The sequence below is a fragment of the Centruroides vittatus genome, unplaced genomic scaffold (genome assembly GCF_030686945.1).
Source record: "Centruroides vittatus isolate TY-2023 unplaced genomic scaffold, ASM3068694v2 contig_1342, whole genome shotgun sequence".
NCBI lineage: Eukaryota > Metazoa > Arthropoda > Arachnida > Scorpiones > Buthidae > Centruroides > Centruroides vittatus.
Window position 1 is genome coordinate 56921 of NW_027120854.1, and position 21437 is coordinate 78357.

Below are 21437 nucleotides of genomic sequence, written 5' to 3' on the forward strand. Positions count from 1 at the left end.
GGTAGGGAAACGGGTTTTTGTTACCACACATACTCGCGACCATAAATATAAACAAAACAGCAACGAGTTGCTCAACTTTCCAGACATTTAAAATTTTGGTAGCGCCATCTGTTATAAAAAGTTTTTAAATAAAATATGATACTTTTAACTATTATATAATGGCAAAAAGCTTAATTTTGAGGGTGGGGAGATGGATTTTATAAAAAAAATGTAAATGCTAATAACGACCCTATTGGAGATGCGCACCACTCCATTATCTCCCTACCCTCTAGACCAGTGTTTCCCAAAGTGTGGTACGCGTACCCCCAGGGGTACGGGAAGAGTTTAGTGGGGGTACACGCTGCACCGTGCTTCGGCTGTTCCTGGTGCAACAAGCAGTTTACTTTTTTTCGATTACGAACATAAAAAAATAATAAAAAACTTCGTTACTTTAGCGGTTTCGCCGGGTGCTGTGATTCTGTGTATTCCTCCACCCTACGGCCAAGACAACAGTGTCACACAAAAACCTCCAGTATCTACACATTGAATTGTTACAATGTGCGCGTGCGTATTTTTAGCTTTTGTGCGATTTTTCTAACAGGAAAGGTTTGTTATGTGCTTTAGTATTAATAAAAAGCTAAAAATGCCGAATAAACCAATTTTTCTGTAGCTAGTTACTACAACTAACAATTCTTAGCAGAGACTTACTTTGACAGTGCTTCTAGAAAGACGAAAATGAGACCTAAAGTCCATATCGCTATATCTAGGAACAATATTTTCCACATAGTCTTCTATTTTGGCTTTTTCGATTTTTCAATTGCAGCAGCATATAGAAATGGAATATCCTCGTTATCTTTGGTTTTTGATTTAAAGTATATGCAGTTTTTTGACGAGGGGTACTCAGCATTAAGAAAATTATACAAAGGGTACACAGATGTCAAAAGTTTGGGAAACACTGTTCTAGACCTTTAACCATCAAAATTTAATAGCATCGATCCCCTAATAAACCTAATTTTCGACAAAAAGCGCAGGAGTTTTTAAACTTCAAACAGGGTGAACGAAATTGTGCAGGGGGGAGGCTAATATCCATACATGCAAAAAATTTCGGGTTAATTTCTATTTCTCGACGTCTCGATGTGTCCCGAGTACAAAAATGTAAAAATGGCGATCGGTCAAAAAGTGACCCCCCACCCCCTATCGTTTTAGCTGTCTTTCATGCATAAAAACGCCTACAAAGGCAAAATAATAATTTATTCATTCTGTATTAGAAATTTGAAACAAAACTCTATTCTGAGCAGCTTGTATGCAAATCTAACTGAATTCATGTTCGTAGGCCCAGACTAACTAAACGCGACTTCCGGTTTGCATCGGAAGTTCATATAATTTCAATTCAAAAATTTTCCCCGAAAGGTGTTACGTCATAATTTTCCTTTAACAATTGAGTGGTAAGGGGCAAGCAACTAATTTAAAACGAAGAGCGTATATTTTAAATTTAAGTGTATTTTTAGACGTAATATCACGATTGCTGTTAGTCATTCTAATAAATCCCACAAACGATCTATGGGGTGATTACGGAGGTGTACATACACCATTGTCATTGAATATTACAGTAACCGTGCTGGCACGTGTAAAGGATGCTTGCGATACGAAGTTATTCTCCAATCACAATTTCTGTGCACTACTATTAAATTTTCCTTTAAAACATTTAAAATTCGTCCACAGTACAGAACAGATACGATTGTTTAATGTTCCAACTCCACCACCGTAACTAACGGTTTACAAAGAAGTGTTATAAACAGAGACTCGACTCCGACTGTATTTCGTCCGTGTAGTCAAACCTCGGGTTTCGAACGATTCGGTTTACGAACAAAATTTTAAACGCCATATTTGCCCCGGTTGCCGAACAAGCTACTCGTCTCGTTTCGCGTAACGAACGATCGATGACGTTCTATTTAAATTACATTTCGATGCGCATGCGGGAAAGATAGTATTTCCGTTTGTCGTTGCGCTCCAGTCGAATTTAAATCAAATTAATAAAAACCTCCTTAACCGACATTCGCGTAATATAAATGGCATTCGAGAAGTGGCGTAAGAGTTCGACATTTTGTTCGTAAACTGAATCGTTCGAAATCCGTCTTACCTTTACATTTACAAGGTTCCTTTACTTTCGCCGTGTCCTCGAATGGAGCTTTGGAGTGGGCTTTTCTCACACGTATAACCATGGGTCAAAAAATGACCCCCTCAAAGACTTTACACGTTTGGACTCGGGAACCTCGAAACGTCGATGCAAAAAAAAAATCGGAGGATTTTTTGTGTGGATGTTAGTGCGAAGGCGTGATTTTGGGTATTAGCGGATCGATACTATTAAATTTTGGTGATTAAAGGTCGGGGGACGAGGAGATAATGGGGGTCGTATGTATCTCCAGTAGAATAGGACTTAAAAAATTGTAAAATCGTCATTTTTTTTATAAAACTCGTCTATCCTCAAAATTAATTTGTTGATTTTATTATTAAATCTCGTAACAGATGGCGCCACGCGCGATTTTAATTTTTCTTCTTCAGGGAAAAGTTGCCGATTTTGAAATTAGTCCTCTTACCAATTTTTTCACCTCTGAAAAAACTCCGATCCGATTGCCAGCCAAATACGATATAACCGGATTAAATCAATTTCTTAATCTCCCCTTTCGAAGGCGCTTTGGTAGCGAGTGGAGGAGGAAGACTTCTCCTCCCGATTGTTCGATCGATCGTACACGTCGATTTAAGAATTGGGTTTAATTCCGTTTATGACGGAGCGAGAATCCAATTTCCTCCTCTTAAAACGCTAGTCGGGAGGAAGATTGTGTGAAAATCGAGGTTTACTCGGAAACATCTCGACTCCTTTGTTCTTTAAGTTGAGTATTTGGCCGCGCAGTTTTATTCCGTGGACGCAATTACCGTTTTTAAATCGAGCGTTCGATTCGCGGTTTTAAATGGATACAACGCGGAGGGAATTTCTCCCTCATTAGATTTTCGAGTGTTCCCGTTCGATTTTCCGTACAGAATGTGTCGATGCAATAATTGGGGGGAAAACACAGGCTGATTTGGGTGTCGGTCATTTTCCTTCTGCCGTTACTAACGCGAAGAAACGCGGAAACTCCCACCTACGGTCGAACCTCCGTAAACCGGACTCGTACGGTAGCGAATGTTTTGTCCGGTATGGCAAGTTTTCCCTTCGAAGGGGGTTTTTTAACACATAATGGCTTCGTTCCTGGGAATTTTTCCCGTTTAGACAGGTTTTACGGCGTTCGTCTTTGTCTTTTACCGCTCCACTTTTTTGAATCTTTTCGGTATAAAAGGAAGTTTCGTAGAACTTTTCTTCTTCCAAACTTCAGGGATTTTTCCCGGTCTTCTGTCAAATGAGTTCAACGCCCGTCTGGCGGAAATCGTCGTCGGGAAGGATGCGTTGGAAGTTCGATAGCGAATGGGTTCGGACCTTATCTGAGGGAGAACGCCGGACCGGAAGAGGAGAGGGAGGGAGCGTTCCCGAGCCGGATTCTCTATTCCTCCGTTCAACGGACAGTCTGGTGAGTCCAACTTTCTCCGTTTTTGTTTCCCACGCGATCGTAACGCACGACGAATCGATCCGATCGACGACGTCATTCCAAAACTTTTTTTAACAGACGAACGAAAATACGACATGTCCATCACCCGCCGTACCGTCTGGGTGTGGATAATCCTGCGCGTGTCCGAGGTTTCGGGTAAGTTTCTCGGCCACCCCGTTATAACGCCGCCCGGTTTTAAGGAAGAATGATTTCAGGTTTCGTCCCTCTGGAGGATCTCTTGCCCTTCTCCGACCGGGAGGGGGAAAATTGTCGGGCGGCGGACGGATCCCCGGGAAGATGCGAATCTCTAGCCCTGTGTCCAGAGGCCCTGCTGTCCCTCAAACGGGGCAAGTTGCCGAAGCTGTGCGGATTCCGAGGCCTGGAACCTCTGGTCTGCTGCGACGAAAAAGACCGGGCCGCGCGCCCCAGCTCGGAAGGTAAGATTTCGGCCAACGACGCCCACTGGGAGAAATTTATGATCGAAGATCGTTTCAGGATGCGGGTTGAGAACGAAACCGAAATCCCACGCATTGTTCGGAATACCCGATTGGCAGCGGAATCTGGTGGTGGGCGGGAGGATATCCCAAGAGCCCTGGCCCTGGATGGTAAGTGTTGCCTGGCTGAAGGTACCGAAGGCCGAGTGACCCTGACTGTCTTTCGCGCAGGTGGCCATTTTTTCCAAGAATTTGAAGGGGGAGACGTTCCTGTGCGGGGGATCCGTCATCGGGCCCCATACCGTCTTGACCGCGGCCCACTGTTTCGCCGACGATGACCGGAAGTGAGTGCCACGTTTGCCATGGTCTTCGACGTCGCCTCTCACTAAATCTCGTGGTCGTTTCAGAATCGAAGCCAGTGGATACGTGATTCGAGCGGGCAGTTTAATCGACCACAAAGGTAGAGCCTACGGCGCGTCTCGGATTCTTCTCCATCCCGAATACACCTCGAGGACCCACTACCACGACGTCGCCCTGGTCAGACTGGAGGAGGACTTTCGCCCGGAAGACGCCCGACCGGTGTGTCTTCCGCCGGCGACACTGACCAAAGACGCCCTACGAGGAAAGAACGTTACGGTTTTAGGCTGGGGAGCCCAAAGTTACGGTAAGTCGCGTTACGCGCCGTCGATTTTAAATGGTCGGATGCGTGACGCCCGTCCTCTTGCAGGAGGAATTCGAAGCCGGCAACTGCGGGAAGCCGACGTAATCGTGTGGTCCGTGAAGACCTGCAACGAATCCTACCAACGCCTGGGATCTTCCACCCTGCCTCGGGGCATCACGGATGGCTTCGTCTGCGCGGGAGTTCCGGAGGGCGGAAAGGATGCCTGTCAGGTAAGCGATTGAGTCCGAGATCCATAACTGGTCCGAAAGCGGAAGTAACCCGAACCTCCGACTGGACTTTGCAGGCCGATTCGGGAGGACCCCTGCTGCTGTCTTCGGAGGGAAGGTGGAGCGTGGTGGGAGTGGTGTCGTTCGGCTATTCGTGCGGAAAGGCACAATTTCCAGGAGTGTACACCAGAGTTACCTCTTACGAGAAGTGGATCCTCGAGAATACTAGCCTGTAGGGAGGGTTCCGAAAGGTCTCCTCCGTCGAAACTCGAATTTTAGCGAAATAAAATGGTTTTTTTATTCTCCAATTCCAAGTACACGTGAAATTCCTAATACCAACGAGAGAAACACGCGCTTCCCACGTCGAGAGTTAATCTTTGTTCAGTTGCCCTTCTGTTAAACACAAATTAGAAATTTCTTGTAACCCGTAAACACGGGATTTCGCAGAAAATCAATTTTAGTTGGCAGATTTCGTTAAGTCAACGCTTCCCTGCGCAGTTTAAATAAATACGATTTCATTAGTTTTACAACCTGGAAAATACGCGCGCGCCTTACCGGGAAATTCGAGCGAAGACTAAAAAACACTTCTGTAACGACTCGAGAGGAGCCTTTTTATCTCAAAGCAAAAAAGCACTACTTTCTGCACGGAACGAGTTTTTGGTCCCCGAAAACCGACCTCGAGAGAGCGGGATACAAACCCTCCAGCCGAAACGTGGCGGAAATCGTTAACGCCAACGTGCACGCGCTTACCGGGAAACCTAGAACGTCGGCGTTTCCAGGTAACAGTCAGTCCCCGCCTTCCCAGAAAAACGAGAGGAAGCGTCACCCCGATACATAAAATGCAGGGAAAGACGACGAAGAAGTTCGGACGATGAAGAGGTTTCTCCAGTTCTTTCTCCTCCTCCTATTACTGTTTCCCGCCATTCCGGGTGAGTTACGTCAGTCTTTCTGGTCTTATCGAAAGCCTGGATAACTTTCGTCTTCCGTAGGTACGAGAAGAGGCGCCTCCCGACAGGGGAGAAATTGTCGCTTCCGCCGACCAGGCGACGGAAAGTGCGTGAGCGCCGACTTTTGCGGTAGAATCGGAAAGGTCGGCACCTGTCCAGGAAGCGGAAGGAATTCTTCCGTCTGTTGTCCTCGCGTTCATGTCCGGAGAAGAACCGCATCCGAAGTCACTCCAGGTAAACGCTAGGGATGGAAAACCGCTTAACTCCACTTTCAGATTCAAATTAATTATAAAAAAACGCTCTTCTTCAAGCTTGCGGACTGAATCTTCCGAACGCGTCTCGTCTTCTGACCAGGATTAGTCAAAAGGTGGTGGGAGGGAGGGATTCCGACCCCGCTTTCTGGCCCTGGATGGTAAGTTCGTTAACCGTACCGGGAGCACGCAATCAGAGATGACGAGGTTCTTTACTTGTAGGTGTCTCTACACAAGACGACTTCCAATTCCACGCGCTACCTGTGCGGGGGTGCCTTGATAGACCGGCGTCGCCTGATAACCGCGGCCCACTGCTTCGGACGTAAAAATCCGTAAGTCTAGATTCGTGCGCGACGTTTCCCGCTTCGCCCCTACATGTAACGAAATTTGCAGGAAAGCCTCCGACTACCTGGTCAAGGTGGGGGATCGTGACGAAGGTAGAGAGCGACGAGTGGAGAGCGTGCGAGTGCATCCGGGATATTCCAACGCTCGTTACTACCACGACATAGCCCTGGTGACCCTGGAAGAGGACGGAGAATGGAAAACAATGCCCGCCTGCCTACCCGATCGGAACGAAGACTACTCCGGTAAAGAAGCCGTATTGATCGGATGGGGAGACACCTCTTTCGGTGAGTACGGCACGCGCGCGCGTAGGCACCCTTCCGCGGCTACCGATTAACCTAAAGTACGCGTTTTCTTTTGGTTCAGGCGGTCGACCAGGCCGGGTGCTGCAGAGGGTGACGTTACGCGTCTTCGCTAACCGCCGATGCCAGGCCGACTACAGGAAATTGAAATCGGCGCCCTTCCCCAGAGGAATCGTCCCTCAGCTTCTGTGCGCGGGACACAGACGAGAGGCTCGAGACGCCTGTCAGGTATATGTCATAATTAACGTTTCGAACGTAAACGATTCTCCGGACGGGCCTAAATCCTCCCTCCTCTACTTACAGGGAGATTCCGGGAGCCCTCTGATGCTGCGAGATTCCTCCACCGGAACCTGGAAGGTGATCGGGTTGGTGTCCTTCGGCTATCAATGCGCTGTGTCGGCCTACCCGGGCGTCTACACCAGGGTGAATCACTATCGGAAGTGGATAGCGGAGAACGGAAAAAAAAGCTGACGTCGACCGTCATTAAATTCGTATAAATTTACTCCGTCGTGTCCAGCCATTTATTTTCCCTGCCGGAACGAGGCCACCGACGACGTTCACGCGGTGGAAATGACGTCGACACGCGCGCGCCCCGGTTTAAAAATAAAACGGGGTCGAGAGGAAAGCTAAATGCGGGCCGGATGTCTATCGGCAAATTCCAAAACCGTAAAAGGACGGACAGAGTATTGTTTGATAAATCCCATCGGACGAGCGGATGCGCGGCGACACACGTACGCGAACCGACGAAAGAACCAACCACCTGTTGCCGCAAGATGGCGCGAGATCGATAGATGGAACGTGAAATCTGGCGATCTTCCCTCCTCCTCGGCAACGGAGGGAGAACAAAGTATCGCGGAGTAACGAATTCCCACGTCTCGTCGGCTCCTAATTAACGGACGAGGCCGTTTAAGGGAGGTTTCGGGAGCGGCGCGGATTTTATCGACGTTTGGTGGCAGATTTTGTGTTTCTGGTCTAAAAGCACGCGCCGGGCGCCGTCGGGCACGAGCCGACATCCCGCACATTCCCGATCGATCGATGCCTTTCTGCGGAATCCGAACTGTTTACCTCTATCCCGCGCTTCCGGAAAATTCCCGGCCAACCGGTGGAATGCTTCCCGCCCGGGGAGGCGTTCCGCCGGTTTACGAAAGGGCAAACTAATTGCCACCGGACGGGGGCGGACGGATGCTCGCCCCCCGTCCGGTGGCGCGTGTCGCGTCCTTCGCATCGAACGAGATTCGCGCGGACTCAATTATTAAAGAGGCGGGTGTCGCGGTCGCTTGGCAACGCGAGGTGGCCGGAAGAAAATCGCAGATAGGAGAGCCGCCGCCCCCGGACGGCCGCCAGATAAGGAGGAGCCGCCCACCGAGTCGGGATCTATGCCTTACCGGAAACAGTCGCTGCTGGGTTACGTGGCGGCCACCGAGGAGGTGAGACCGGGCCGGAGGTTGCCGCCGCCGCGCCGCTGGTCCGCCGCCGTCGGCTGGCGCGGCGGCGCGGTAGGCGGCGGCGGCGGCGGCGGCGGTGGTGGGGCCGTCACGCGCGGCGAGATCGTGGAGCAGGCCATGGCCGCCTGCGGCCGCTACCTTCGCTTCAAGCTGCGCTCGCGCCTGGCCGCCCACAAGAAGCTGGGCCTGCAGAGGCTGAAGAGCGTGGGGGGCCCCGCCGGCGACCCCCCGGTGGCCCGAGTGTCGGCCGAGATTCGCCGCCTGGCCGACGAACTGGAGAAACGTCATCCGGAGCTGTACCGCAGCGTCGTCGAGAACGTGGGCCTGCAGACTCTCAACAACGAGACGGCCGTGCGCAATCTCTTCCTGGCCCTGGCCCGGCGCATCCTGGAACCGGAAGTCACCTGGGGACGCATCGTGGCCCTGTACGCCCTGGCCGGATCCCTGGCCCTGGACTGCGTCAGACTGGGCCATCCGGAGTTCGTCCCCTGCCTGGTGCAGAACGTGGGCACGCTGATGGAGACGGACGTGGCCCAGTGGATCGCTCAGCAGGGAGGATGGGTAAGTGGCACCTCGCTTTCTCTCTCTCTCCCCTTTCGCACCCGATTAATCCCCGCCCCTTCTCCCCTAGAAAACCCTAACCACCAGATTCGAGAAATCGCGCCGCCTGGGCGCCCTGCACTTGTTGGTGGTGGCGGCGGGCCTGTTCGTCGCCCTGTACTTGGTGTACTTCGCGTGAAGCGTCTCCCTCCTTCCATCGGGAAGTCGTCGTTTGTGATAAAATTCGAATTTTTCCTACGTACGAACTTAACCGCACCGACTCTTCTATTTTGCACAGCATCCGTTTTCTATTGTATTTATACGCGTTACTCCTTCCTTCTTATGTAACGCCGTTGTTATTAAAATCTCTTCTCAACAACTGCCGTTTCCGGTCCATTCCTTCTTTATCCACCAACTGCAGAATCTATTTCCGTATTTCGCTTAAATTTTCGATTAACCGCGAGAGAAAGACTAGAAATGGTCCGGGAATAATTCCAAAACTCCAATCGATAAGTATAAATAACTCCCAATTATGTAACTTGTTCTTTGAGTCGGTGAAGTGACGAAGAGGAATTTTAGGTGCTCGAAATAGCAGTTAAAACCGGACCGAGTGGACGGTTTTTGGTGCACACCACTCATACCGCTAACCTTCCCTAATATATTAAAGACGATGTCAAACCGCGGGCCTACACATATTGGGTACTATTGTCCAAAATATTGCTGGAGGAACACAAATTGTAATACCAACAAACACAACTAAAGGTACGAATTTGTTACGGGTCACCTACGCGTCGATAAACCCGACCCGCTCCCTAAACTCGTTTAAACTTTGCCGCCGAAAAATAAACACAATTTGGTTTTTCATTTTATTAGAATCGACAATGCAAATCTTTAAAAAAATTTAACAAATAAATAAGATAATCGAATTACACAAAATTATAATCAAGTATTTAAAATACGAATGGGATCGTTAAAAGGACGAGCAATTTCGGAATTCGAGCCCCGAACTTTTTAATTTGCTGGCGCTCCCTCCCGAATTTGCATCCGTGTGTAATTGTGCCCCTAAAAAGAAACCACTAAAGGCATATTAAATCAAAAAAAGTTTTTTCCTTTGAAACATGTTTACAGTTTAATATAGAAATTTTCATTCTTGTGCCACAAATCCATGCAAAACTCATGACAATTATATTATCTTGTTATTAATTGGCAAAATTGATATATCACAAACAATTGCTTAGAATAATAAAATTTGCAGTGAATCAAATTTATGAGACAGAACTAAAACTGTTTGGGCAGAATCCCACAGGACAAAATAAATATTCTTTGTAAACGGATCGGGATGCGGCAATCCGCGCCTCGGCCGGCACGGTGCTTCCGGAGCCGCGGAAAACTTTAAATTTTGATTAGAGGATACTGTTTAAATGGAGAATGTTACGGTAGCAAAAGTATTACGAATCGATTTAGTCTTTGATTTCTAACAAAATTTACATACTTATCTCGAATTTCTTTACGATATCAAATTTTTACATAAGTGTACGATACTCGAGATCCGGCTGGCCGCTCGGCGAGTCTCGTACCGTATCCGTAGTACCGAATAGTATCCCGTCAGTCTACTTTGACTACGCTGTAGATCTTTCTTACGAACCAAAAACAGGCGATGAATCCGACGGTACCTGCCGAGAAACCGTGCTAGGTGAGTGCGAGTCCTAATATTTAATTACTTTAAAAACCAAAAGTATTTGCCTTACCGGTCAAGAGGAAAAACAGAAACACCATGATTGAAGTGTAGCCGAAATACAAGAATGTCGAAGTGATGCCCGTGATGTTTAACTTTGATACAAAGTAGTGAATGCAGTAAATGAACAGATAGAATGCGGTGAATCCACTTGTCAAGAACGAACGCCACCACCAGTGGTAATCCTGAAATTTGGATAGTTAATTTTTTCTCTGCCACCTCTCCGTCAAAAGTGAGTCTCGACCTACCTCGGCACAGAGATGAAAATAACAAAGCAAAATAGTCGTTTCGGAACAGGTGATGATGAGGATGATGAAAACCAGAAACAGAAAGCCAAACATGTAGTATGTCTGACTCGACCTGCAAGATGTTAAAGATTCGTAATGCAAAATGATGGCAGGGAGACGTCGTTAACTATTATAAGTTTTAATTATATAAACTGTTAATCTTACTTACCATATACTATTCAAGATGAAGAACAACTGAATAAAAATGCATCCGAATGGTAAAATACCCCCCATAATAATGCCTGGAATGGGTTGTGTATAAATGGATTGTTCTGGAATCTGTCTGGGAATCTGATTGGTTCTTACAGGATGTTCTATTGTCTAAATAAAACCAAACTCGTGTTAGAATGTAAAAGATTAAATTTATTTGTTTTGTAATTCGGTATGTACTCACTCGCTTCTTAAATCCAAAATATGCACCGACGAATGTCAACGGCAACGAGATACCAAACCACAGTGCCAAGAGAGCCAACAGAGTAGTAAAGGGAATAGCCGCCGAACTGTCTTTGGCCCAGAGGAGAAGATTCATCACAAAGAATAACGAAAACACGATTCTGTTGTAAAAAAATAAATATGTTTACTTCAAACAATTTGAGTAAGCAATTAATAAAAGAATCACCAAAATGCAAAGTTCACAACCAGTTTATGGGTTGACAAACAAAAGAGTATTGTTGCAATCAGTGTATAAAAAACTGATGCCTGACAAAAAAGAAAACAAGACGCTACTTACCCAGGACAAAATAGAGCAGTTAACAAAACGTTCGATTTCCACTTTTCTCCACCAAATCCTATTGGAATAAAATGTTTAAAAAATTGCTAAGCCACCGAATATTCTATGAAAATTTTTAACGCAATTTAAATGTAACCTTTATAGATTCGAGCAGAAACATATCCCGCCGGCGTTCCCAGACAGACGTACAGAACCTACAAAATAAATTTTAATAGTTAATTTTTCTTTAATGTTAATTCTTATATTATTTAAACTTCAATTTATAAACTTATGTTTAATGAAAAGAATTTCTACTCACAATGGCACAAGTCATAAGTGCACCTCTGTTAGCAGGGGAAAGAAATCCAAGACAGGCAAAAACTGTATTAAATATTTTGATTACTAACATAATTTCACATTCGATAAATTTAATAAAATAAAAGATTTTATAATTATTTTTTTCACATTATTATTAAGCATTTTCAATTAATTCTGAAGGTTAAAGTTATTTAAGTTAACAATTACAAAATAGAATTTTTTAAATTAAAAGAAAAATCAATAAATGTGGAGATAACAGCAGCATTGTTTCAGAAGTCCTCAGATATTTTTATAACCTATTATTTTTGAAACGATATCAGCAAAAAGCTCTTAGAATAAAAAGCCAATGTTATCATCAAACTCTGGTAATAAGAATTCATTCTGTGATTTACTTAACTAAACATTAAGTACAAAATTTTTCACCTACAAAATAGCCCGACAAATAATTTTATATACCAGAAAGATACCTGTAATTGGTAAGACTGTTATAACATTAAAATAATCTCCTGTAAATTTAAGTTAATGAGTAAATCTGCTTTTGTCACAATTATTGAGATCTGCGATAAAACTTTCGACCTCATTTATGGGAGTTGCACATTCGTAATAATTTTTGTTGATTGAAATGAACGGATTGACTAGAATAATTACCCAAGGTCAAGTTTTCACATTATGGAACAAACAAAAACATTTTCCAATTTAAAAAATAATGTAATTCTATTCCAAACTAAAAATTCAATTTTGATCAGAGCTTAATTTTTGTAATCACAACAGAACAAAGAAATAGGATGCATCTATATGGAAATTTTCAGTTATTTATATTTACTGCACTATCAGCTAATAAAAGATCCATTAGTAATTATTACATGATTGATGTATTAAAATATAATTATTTGTTTTTAAAACTACTAACACCTAAGTATTAACTATAACACCATCACAAACTTACATAAACAAAGGTGATTTAGTTTGATGTTCAAGTTAGAAGTGGATGCATCATTCCATTTGTAATAGTTCTCACTAACTCCATTTAGTTATAATCCATTTAAATTTTATAATTTTTTTAAAATAGAATTATTCATTTGTTTTCATCCTGATTTTAAGAATTGTTTAGAGAACGTATACAAAATATTAATGGTCTATGTGCCATTATTTCTATGATAAAAATCATTGTTTTACTAAGTGATCAAAACAAAAATAATCATTCATAACCATATAATGATAATACAGTGCCTAATAAATAATAAAAATTTAAGAATTTAATTATTAACGAATACTAGTTACTTTTAAAGTAATTTTTAAAAATAGCTAATAATTAGTTTAAAAATATATAGTGATTCTTTGAATTTTAAGTAGTCAATATTTAACTTTGTGTGTAGTTTTTACAGAAAATTGTTTATGAATTTTCCTTCTAGATTTTAAGATGCAATCATTAGCTACAGAAATTTATTTATAATTTGCATCTTTAATGTTGTGAGAATCCATGCATTAATTACAAGAGGGTCTCAGTTTGTGTGACTTGGAATAGATGGCTGGGTAATACCACATTAAAGCTCTTATCCTGTAGATGCTGCCAAAGAGAGGTTTGAGAAAGGTGTAATGGTTCAGGCATGGCAAATAGCATTGTACCTTTGCCAATGTTTCATCTATGGAACAAAGATGTCAGAGTCTCACTTCCATTAACTTTAGTCTAAGCAATTTTTTTAGTGTTTTGCAGTTTCATTATTGTGAATACTGCAATATACCAGTCAATAAATGTACATTTTAGTTACTAAGACTATTGTTTTTATCACTCTCTCATAACTCAACCTCACCAATCCCCCACCCTCTCAAAAGCCCAAGCAACACTGGACACATACAGCTAGTATTATTTATTTGATAACTTAACTATAAATAATCAAGTTTTCTCATATATAAATTTGTGTTCAGAATAAATTTCACATTTCTACTGCAGCAGTGCAACATAAAATATTTATTTTATTACAAAGGGAAATATTAATTTCATTTGTGATGTCATAAAATAAAAATATTCTTATTTTTGGGCTCTTGTAAGCTTCTTTAATATAAGGTTATAAAATTACAAAGCTACATAATAATGCTTTTGATAATACAGTAGAAAGTCATTAATCGGAATCGCCGGTAATCAAAACGATTTTCAGTCGGACTGTGTTGTGCTGAATCGAACGTTTTTGATACTAGATTTACTTCTAAAGTATAATTTTCATGTTTTTATATTCTTCAATATATTTTTTTGTTTGTACAAAATAAAGAAATAATTTTTAACGATACAATAGCCTCGATTATTATTATAAAAAGTTTCGTTAGGCTTAAAATCGACGAAAATTCAACATGAAGCAACACGCAACGGAGAAAAATTTCAACATCGGATAGGTTAAAATATTTTTTCATACATAATCGGTAATCCGAACAAATCACTAATCTGAACAACCCCAGTCCCCAATTGATTCCGATTTTCGACTCTCTACTGTATGTGCATAATATATATATATATATATATATATATATATATGGCAATTGTGCTATAATCTCTCTCTTTTCATTCAAATGATAAAGATTAACATTATTATATTATACTTACATAGAGTAATGAGAGTCATGAAAAACACTTGCACACCACTTCCGAGAAATAAAGCCAAAAGCATTCCTTTTCTGGGTGGGCGAAACACGTCGCCGTGGACAAGTTTCCAGCCAAATTCTTCTTGAGCGTCGTCCTAGTTAAAGTTATATTTAATACATTTTTCACAATAAAAAATTTATGTATATAATTAATTGTGATATTTTATATAATCCTATTATTATATTATCAATAAAATACCTACACCAGAGTCAATCTGATTGTATCTGGCAATGTCTTTGTGCAGTGTTCGTAACAGAATCATGGCTACCATTCCGGTGAGGAAAAGTACAATTACTAGAGAGTTCAAAATACTAGAGACATATAAAAAATTATATTAGTAAGTAGTCAGATTTATAATAAATTTGTGCATTTACTTAAAGTTTCAGCAAATACGTAGTAGTCGTTTTTAGAAAACTACAATTAATAAATAAAAATTTATAAGGCTTTTGCATTAACAGAATAATACAGTCAAACCTATCTATAATAGATCCTGTATGTGTTGAGAATATTAACAGAAGACTTCTTCAGTCCCTTGAATTTTCTGCAAAAAGCAATGTAAATTAACCTGTATATAGCAGAACCTATCTAATGCAGAAACACAAAGGAAAATCAGGCAATATAATGGAAAATCCTGTATCCTCTTCCATGCTCAATAGAAAGTTTTTGTGTATTTTAAACAGCTGTCTTTACTTAGATTTGTGATTTAATTATAACAGTTGCAGTTACAATTTCACATTATTGCTAATGTGAAATTGTATTCTTTGTTCAGAAGCCTATTTTAAACTTTTTGTCACATTTTCATTAAATAAAATCAAGTCAAAATGTTTGCAAATAAAATGCATATCAGGCATATTATGCTTTTTAAGGTCTGTAAAGGATACACTGCTATACAAACAGCAAAAAGTACTGTGTGTATGAGAAAAATGCTCCTAAGCTTTGAATGTGTCAAATATAGTTTTGAAAGTTTCGATCAGCATATTTTGAACTAAACAATATAAAATAATCAACAGCTTTTGGGCGCCTGTACAAAAGAATCTGCAGAAAGAAATTTTTAAAAATCAATGAATAATAACTTGTGAACTTGCAACAAATCTTGGTGTGTCACTGACACATAGTGTTGAAAGTGTTTCAACAATATGTGTCAGTAACCATTCATCCAATTAAAATGGTTGTAAAACATAATAATGATGTGTTCCACATGCATTAAGTGAAAAAAAAACCCAAACTGGATCAAGCATAATATTGTTTGAGGAAGGTAAGCAGGCAGCACTAAGATTTCATTCTGTTTTTAAATGAGACACTCGTTTTTATCATAGAAAACTTTTTCATGTACAAAAAAATTGAAGTTAAAATAAAAGTACTTGTTATTAATCAAAAATTTGTTCTAGTGGGTGATAATTGTTCAGTTGAATATCATGATACCACTGTATTTGACTAATGCAATTTTGATATACACAATAGCATTGAAGGATTAATTAATTGCATTAATCAAAAGGATACCTGTATAGATAACCTGTAAATAGTAGAAACCTGTCTTCTGTAGAAGAATTGCTTGGTACTTTGAGATACTGTTATAGACATGTCTGACTATTGCTTTTCTGTAAATGCAAATTTTTACTTAAATGCCAAAAACTTCTAAAAATTACACCAATATTGCTACTATTAATTAAATTTTACTTCTTCCAAAATAATTTAATGATAAAACAAGCTTTGTATAAACTGTACATTGTTAAAATGAAATAATTCAATATTTATATTACTTTTACATGGTACGATCCAAAAGTTCAGGGACTGCAGTAATCTATGACAACAAAAGCATGTATTTGAAGCTACAGCATGTGAAATGGATTCTATCAAACCACCTCTACATGTTCAGGTTAATTTCACCCGTGTCATGTGATTAAACCACGAGCACTGCTGTTTTTTTCCGGAGATAGTTACTTTTGTTCCACGATGTAATAAAAGTGGAGTTTCAAGAACAACCTCCAACATTTCGACTTTGCAATGGTAGAATCACCGTACACCTTTCTTAGCAATTTTAAAGTCTCCGTAGGTGTTTTACCTAAATGCTGACAAAATTTAATGTTGGAGGTTGTTCTTGAAACTCCGCTTTTATTATGTTGTGGAACAAAAGTAAAATCTCCGGAAAAAAACAGCAGTACTCGCGGTTTAATCACATGACACGGGTGAAATTAACCTGAACACGTAGAGGTGGTTTGGTATAATCCATTTCATACGCTGTAACTTCAAATACATGCTTTTGTTGTCATAGATTACTGCAGTCCCCGAACTTTTGGATCGTACCACGTATATAGAATTAATAAACAAATACAGACAGTGTTTTTGCATACTTAAAAATACAAAATAAGAAAACATTTTAAGACCACTTAAATTTGAAATAAAATATTTTAAATTTATGAACATTAAGTGCAATTTTGATTTTAAAAAATATTTTTATTTTCTGTAAAAACATCTGTTTATAATATTCTAAGATATGTTAATTGTTTTTACAAAAATTTTAACTACAATCTTTTGACACATGCATATGTCTATATATACAAGGGGTGCTCAAAAAGTTCCTGAAAAGTGTAAATAAAAGGACAGAAAATTAAATTTAGTGCTTCATTTTTCAACCTACGTTCCACTTAAGTTAAAACATTTTTCCATACAATGTCGCCACCTTTCTAAGTCCATCAACAGAAACTGATGCTTTCATTCTAGCTACTGCATTACAAAAATGTTTTGCTTGATCTATTGACTGCCAGCAAATGCCTTTAATGTCTTTTTTTAAATTTTAGAATTTAAAAAAATTAATGGGGCTAGATGTTAATATAGGGGTGGAAAACCGTTTCTGCCCCTGGGCCAAATTGGAAAGAAAAATTTTTTCACGGGCCAAATGAAATATTAAAATTGAATCATGTTATATACAAATACGCTGACCCGGGCGGCAGGTCAGATTTGTTCAAACAGAAGTTCCTGATGCATGCGCAATGCTATTTAACAAAACGAAGAAACATACAAGCAAAAAAGAAAAACAGGCACGCGGCACTGTGCGTTACACATCAGCATAGACAGAGTGAGATGGCGAAATGGCAGATGAGTTTCAGTGAGTGTGGGGTCTTTTGTTCTTCAAATAGTGTAAATTTATAACAGATGAATACAAAAGTTGTAAATCTCTACAATGGAATTTTTTTTAAAAATGAAATAGTATTGCGAATCATTCATTCGACCAATTATTGGAAGTTAAGTAGCTAATATTGAAAAATTAATTGCGGGCTGCATAAACCCATTACACAAGCCATATGTTGGCCACCCGTGTTAATACACAATAAAACAAGTCTCCATAAGGTTTACATTCATATCAGTCAATTATAAATATAGCATTCTGTTTACAAATAACCACTTTCCAGAAAATTTTTGAATACCCCATGTATAGAAAAACATATAGTAGTTTATGAGGGCTTGTTTTATAACTTAATTTTTGTGACTGGCATAAATATTCCATTATGAATGTATAAAATGCCATATTTACACCAAGATGATCAATGAAAATACCAGAAATCTAACTTTGGTCTATGAAAATACAATCTTAGGAACCAAGTTATAAAAATTGAGGTTTATTACACACACAGTGTGTGTGTGTGTGTTTGTGGGTGAGTGAGTGTATGAGTATTCTTCTTCGCAAATCAGATTAGCTAGCCCATTAAATGAAACTAAATAAATATTTTTTTACAATTATTATTTATTTAATATAACACTCACAATTGCATAACAAACTAGTATGCAACTGAATGTTATAAAAGTACAAGTATACTGTTTTATGTCATTAAATGATGTTCGTAAGGAAGTTTGTGTTAGTAGACAACAAATACTCTAGATCAACCAACTAAAATTTTTTCATCCTACTAGTTGAAAATGTTCGGAAATCAAATACTCAACTGCTGGGAAAGTACTTAAATTGACTGTTTTGATCATAAATTTTCTTGAGGCAAACAATAAATATATACAGTAGAGCATCAATTATCCGAAACAATTTGGGACTGGGGTTGTTCGGATAACTGATCATGTATGAAAAAATATATTAACCTAACCTATATTGAAATTTTTCTCTGTTGAATGTTGCTTCTCGTTGAATTTTTGTCGATGTTAAGCCTAACGAAAAGTTTTCTAAAAATAATAATCATGGCTATTGTATTGTTAAAAATTATTTCTTTATTTTGCACAAACAAAATAAATATGTTGAAAAATATAAAAACAAAACAATTATATTTTGGAAGTTAATCTAGTATCAAAAACATTCCAATTCAGCACGACACACAATCCACAGAAAAACACCACACAAAACAAGCAAAACTCTTTCTTTTTCTTGGGTTTATCTGGAAATGTCAGCCACTTGGCTATATTCTCTGACAAACCGAAGCAAAACTCACCACTCTCAATGAGGAAAAAAAGCCTCATTCAAATACTGGCACGTCCTTAAGTACCCTCTCAGTGCTGCCAGCTAAAACAAAAATAATATTGGAGTAGCCCAAGACATAGCCAAATATTGCAGCACCACAGCACTAGCAGAAATTTAAATTTGCCGACTGGAACGCTTTCGGTTAACTGATGTTTCGATTAATCGGTATTCGGATAATCAATGCTCTGCTGTAATAAAAGATGTCAAAACAACAGAGGAGACAAACAACAAAGATTCAACAAAATAACATTTGGGAATCAATAAATTAATTTTAAAACTTTTGTGCTTTTCATTTTAATAATCTATCAACAGAAAATCAATTATTTTTGTTCTTGATATGTATTAGGGATGACAAAAGTGGACTAATCAAAATTGGAAACTTAATTATTTATTCTTCTTAATTTATGAAATAGATAAAATAATAATATTATAATAGAATATCTTCAAATATTATTTTAATGTAAAATATTATACAAATATCAATCATTAAATATTTACCTGAACCACTGAATATTTGTATGAGGCATAGATTCCAGAATGTAATCCCATCGAGAAGACCATTTAACAGAATTATCTTTCTAAAAATTATAAAAAAAGTTGACATTAATTTTCAAATGATAAGTAAATATTCTGTAGTAAATAAAAATTAATATAGATGGCTACAAACCTTAAAGGTCACTGAATACGTATAATAAATTTTAATTTCAGCATTTTTATCTATTTTTCCCGGAATGGCCATTGGAGGAGCGTCATCACTACAACCACTACTAGGATCCTTAATACTGAAGTGGGAAAAAAGTAATCTTTCAAACTCTTAAAACAACAAAAAATTATTTTTAAATTCTAACCTTCTCGGATTTATTCTGACTCCAATAATTCTGCCACCTTTTTCGCCAAAACTTCCGCCCCACGATTCCTCTTCTCCGCTATGAAAAGTTATGTCGATGTTCACGTGATTGAATATATAATACGTATCTTTATCGACAAACGAAGACTGAAACGTATTTAGTATTTATTAGCTTAAGAAATAGATATATACTATTTTCCATTAATGGCAAATTAGGTTAAACCTACATATAAAAGACACGCATCTTTAGGCGTTCCTACTGAATTGACATAGCAACCCATGGGAAAGCCCGCAGAGCAAAACTTTTGTCCTCCTTCTACCAGATAGCACCAAGTTATGGGCATATTATCCATTATCCTATACAAAGATATTAATAAGAAAAATACTGATTTTAGAATAATATACTGTTAAACATACATAATACAAAAATTTACTGTAATTAACAAAAAAATTGTGTGCCATGTTAAACATTTTATGGCTTGTCATCGATACTTTTATATCATTTCTTTGTGTATAAATTTTAGAAGACAAATGCATTGATATATAGAAAATTAATTAAGAATTTATACATTTAAATATGTTTAAAATTTTACCTCTAAATCAATTTAAAAAACTATTATTTATTCACATTTATTATTGTTTATCAATACTTTGAAATGGTGCAAAAATTTCCAATGATGGCATATTTCCAACTAATTATAATTATTACATCTTGTTTTTTACTTAGTTATCAATTAAAAATAAACACAAACAGAAGAGTTCAAATTATAATTAAATAAGTAAATTACAATTTATTTTACAGGAATTATTTAAAATTTAATTTTTTTTTTACCAATCATTCCAGTTCTACAAGAAATTTCATTTTATTAATTAAATATTCTCTAAATATAGATATTGAAAAACAAAATTTTAAAAATATATCTCATGTAGATTTCAATCAGCAATGAATGATGAATAATTATAACATTACACTTAATCAATCATAGATTACAATTATAAAATTAAATTACAATCAATCTAATTTTTACTTTATTGGCAGACACTGGTTCAACAGATGAGGCAATGAGGCAATCTCCTCAAGTGGTCAAAAACATTGAAAAGGAGAAATAAATAACTAACAGTAATAATACAAAGCTACAAAGAACCAAATAACCATCAAAAAAGTTGGGAAGTGCTAATGTTTTCACCCATGTTGAATGAGCATCCTCAGGCTAACTAATCTCGCAGCTGTCAAAACAATGGGTGATTGCTGTGTAAAAAAATGAGTGACCTAAGGAGAAAGGAGAGTAAGTTTACAGTTCAAAGAAAGAACTTCCACACTGTGGGAAAAAAGTCTACATCACAAAAGTTAATAGTGGTATTTTTGCAAACAGCCATATAAATTTCAACTTGCTCTAGATGTTTGAGAAAGGGTTGCTGGAATAAGCTACATATGAGGCATGCATGGGCCAATGTTGGGGTATGAGGCAAAGATAGCTAGTGCAGTGCTGGTCCCTCCTGTTCTTTGAGGTGTTCTTTAAAAAGGTGCATTGTAGCACCTATGTATTCGAAATTGCGGTTGGATCTGTGATCAGTAACAGAGATAGTGTCGGGACAGCCTTTAACATTGCAGAGGAGAGCAAAAATTGAGGAACTTCTATGGTAGGCTAAACAAAAATTATTGTTTCTGGATATTTCTTTTTTACACGTCACCTAGTCTTCTGTTGTATGTGATGGTCTTGTGAACTGCGTCCTCTGG

At 39.1% G+C, this 21437-nt stretch overlaps 3 protein-coding genes across 3 annotated transcripts in view; 2 read left to right on the forward strand and 1 right to left on the reverse strand.

Annotated features, from left to right (window-relative positions):
- The first annotated feature begins 3051 nt into the window (after positions 1–3051).
- On the forward strand, positions 3052–7226 carry LOC136990803 (transmembrane protease serine 9-like). The gene is made up of 13 exons (XM_067289229.1): positions 3052–3716; positions 3776–3997; positions 4056–4165; positions 4226–4338; positions 4402–4885; positions 4960–5116; positions 5728–5811; positions 5872–6063; positions 6141–6241; positions 6303–6412; positions 6474–6709; positions 6789–6952; positions 7028–7226. Exons 1-13 carry the CDS (start codon positions 3656–3658, stop codon positions 7193–7195), a joined length of 2202 nt encoding a protein of 733 aa, XP_067145330.1. The 5' UTR covers positions 3052–3655; the 3' UTR covers positions 7196–7226.
- A 61-nt stretch (positions 7227–7287) lies between these two features.
- On the forward strand, positions 7288–9088 carry LOC136990818 (bcl-2-related ovarian killer protein-like). Its single transcript, XM_067289249.1, has 2 exons — positions 7288–8730; positions 8801–9088. Exons 1-2 carry the CDS (start codon positions 8101–8103, stop codon positions 8906–8908), a joined length of 738 nt encoding a protein of 245 aa, XP_067145350.1. The 5' UTR covers positions 7288–8100; the 3' UTR covers positions 8909–9088.
- A 473-nt stretch (positions 9089–9561) lies between these two features.
- The window catches only part of TM9SF2 (transmembrane 9 superfamily protein member 2), a 47381-nt gene continuing 35505 nt past the window's right edge, over positions 9562–21437 (reverse strand). The window contains exons 5-18 of the mRNA XM_067289241.1: positions 19927–20056; positions 19701–19846; positions 19520–19634; positions 19351–19430; positions 14596–14704; positions 14355–14487; positions 11760–11821; positions 11598–11655; positions 11462–11519; positions 11126–11285; positions 10901–11052; positions 10693–10804; positions 10458–10629; positions 9562–10382 (exon numbers count right to left, since the gene is read on the reverse strand). Coding sequence (XP_067145342.1) covers positions 10315–10382; positions 10458–10629; positions 10693–10804; positions 10901–11052; positions 11126–11285; positions 11462–11519; positions 11598–11655; positions 11760–11821; positions 14355–14487; positions 14596–14704; positions 19351–19430; positions 19520–19634; positions 19701–19846; positions 19927–20056 — 1555 coding nt within the window. The 3' untranslated portion in view covers positions 9562–10314. The remainder of the gene's footprint in view (positions 10383–10457; positions 10630–10692; positions 10805–10900; positions 11053–11125; positions 11286–11461; positions 11520–11597; positions 11656–11759; positions 11822–14354; positions 14488–14595; positions 14705–19350; positions 19431–19519; positions 19635–19700; positions 19847–19926; positions 20057–21437) is intronic.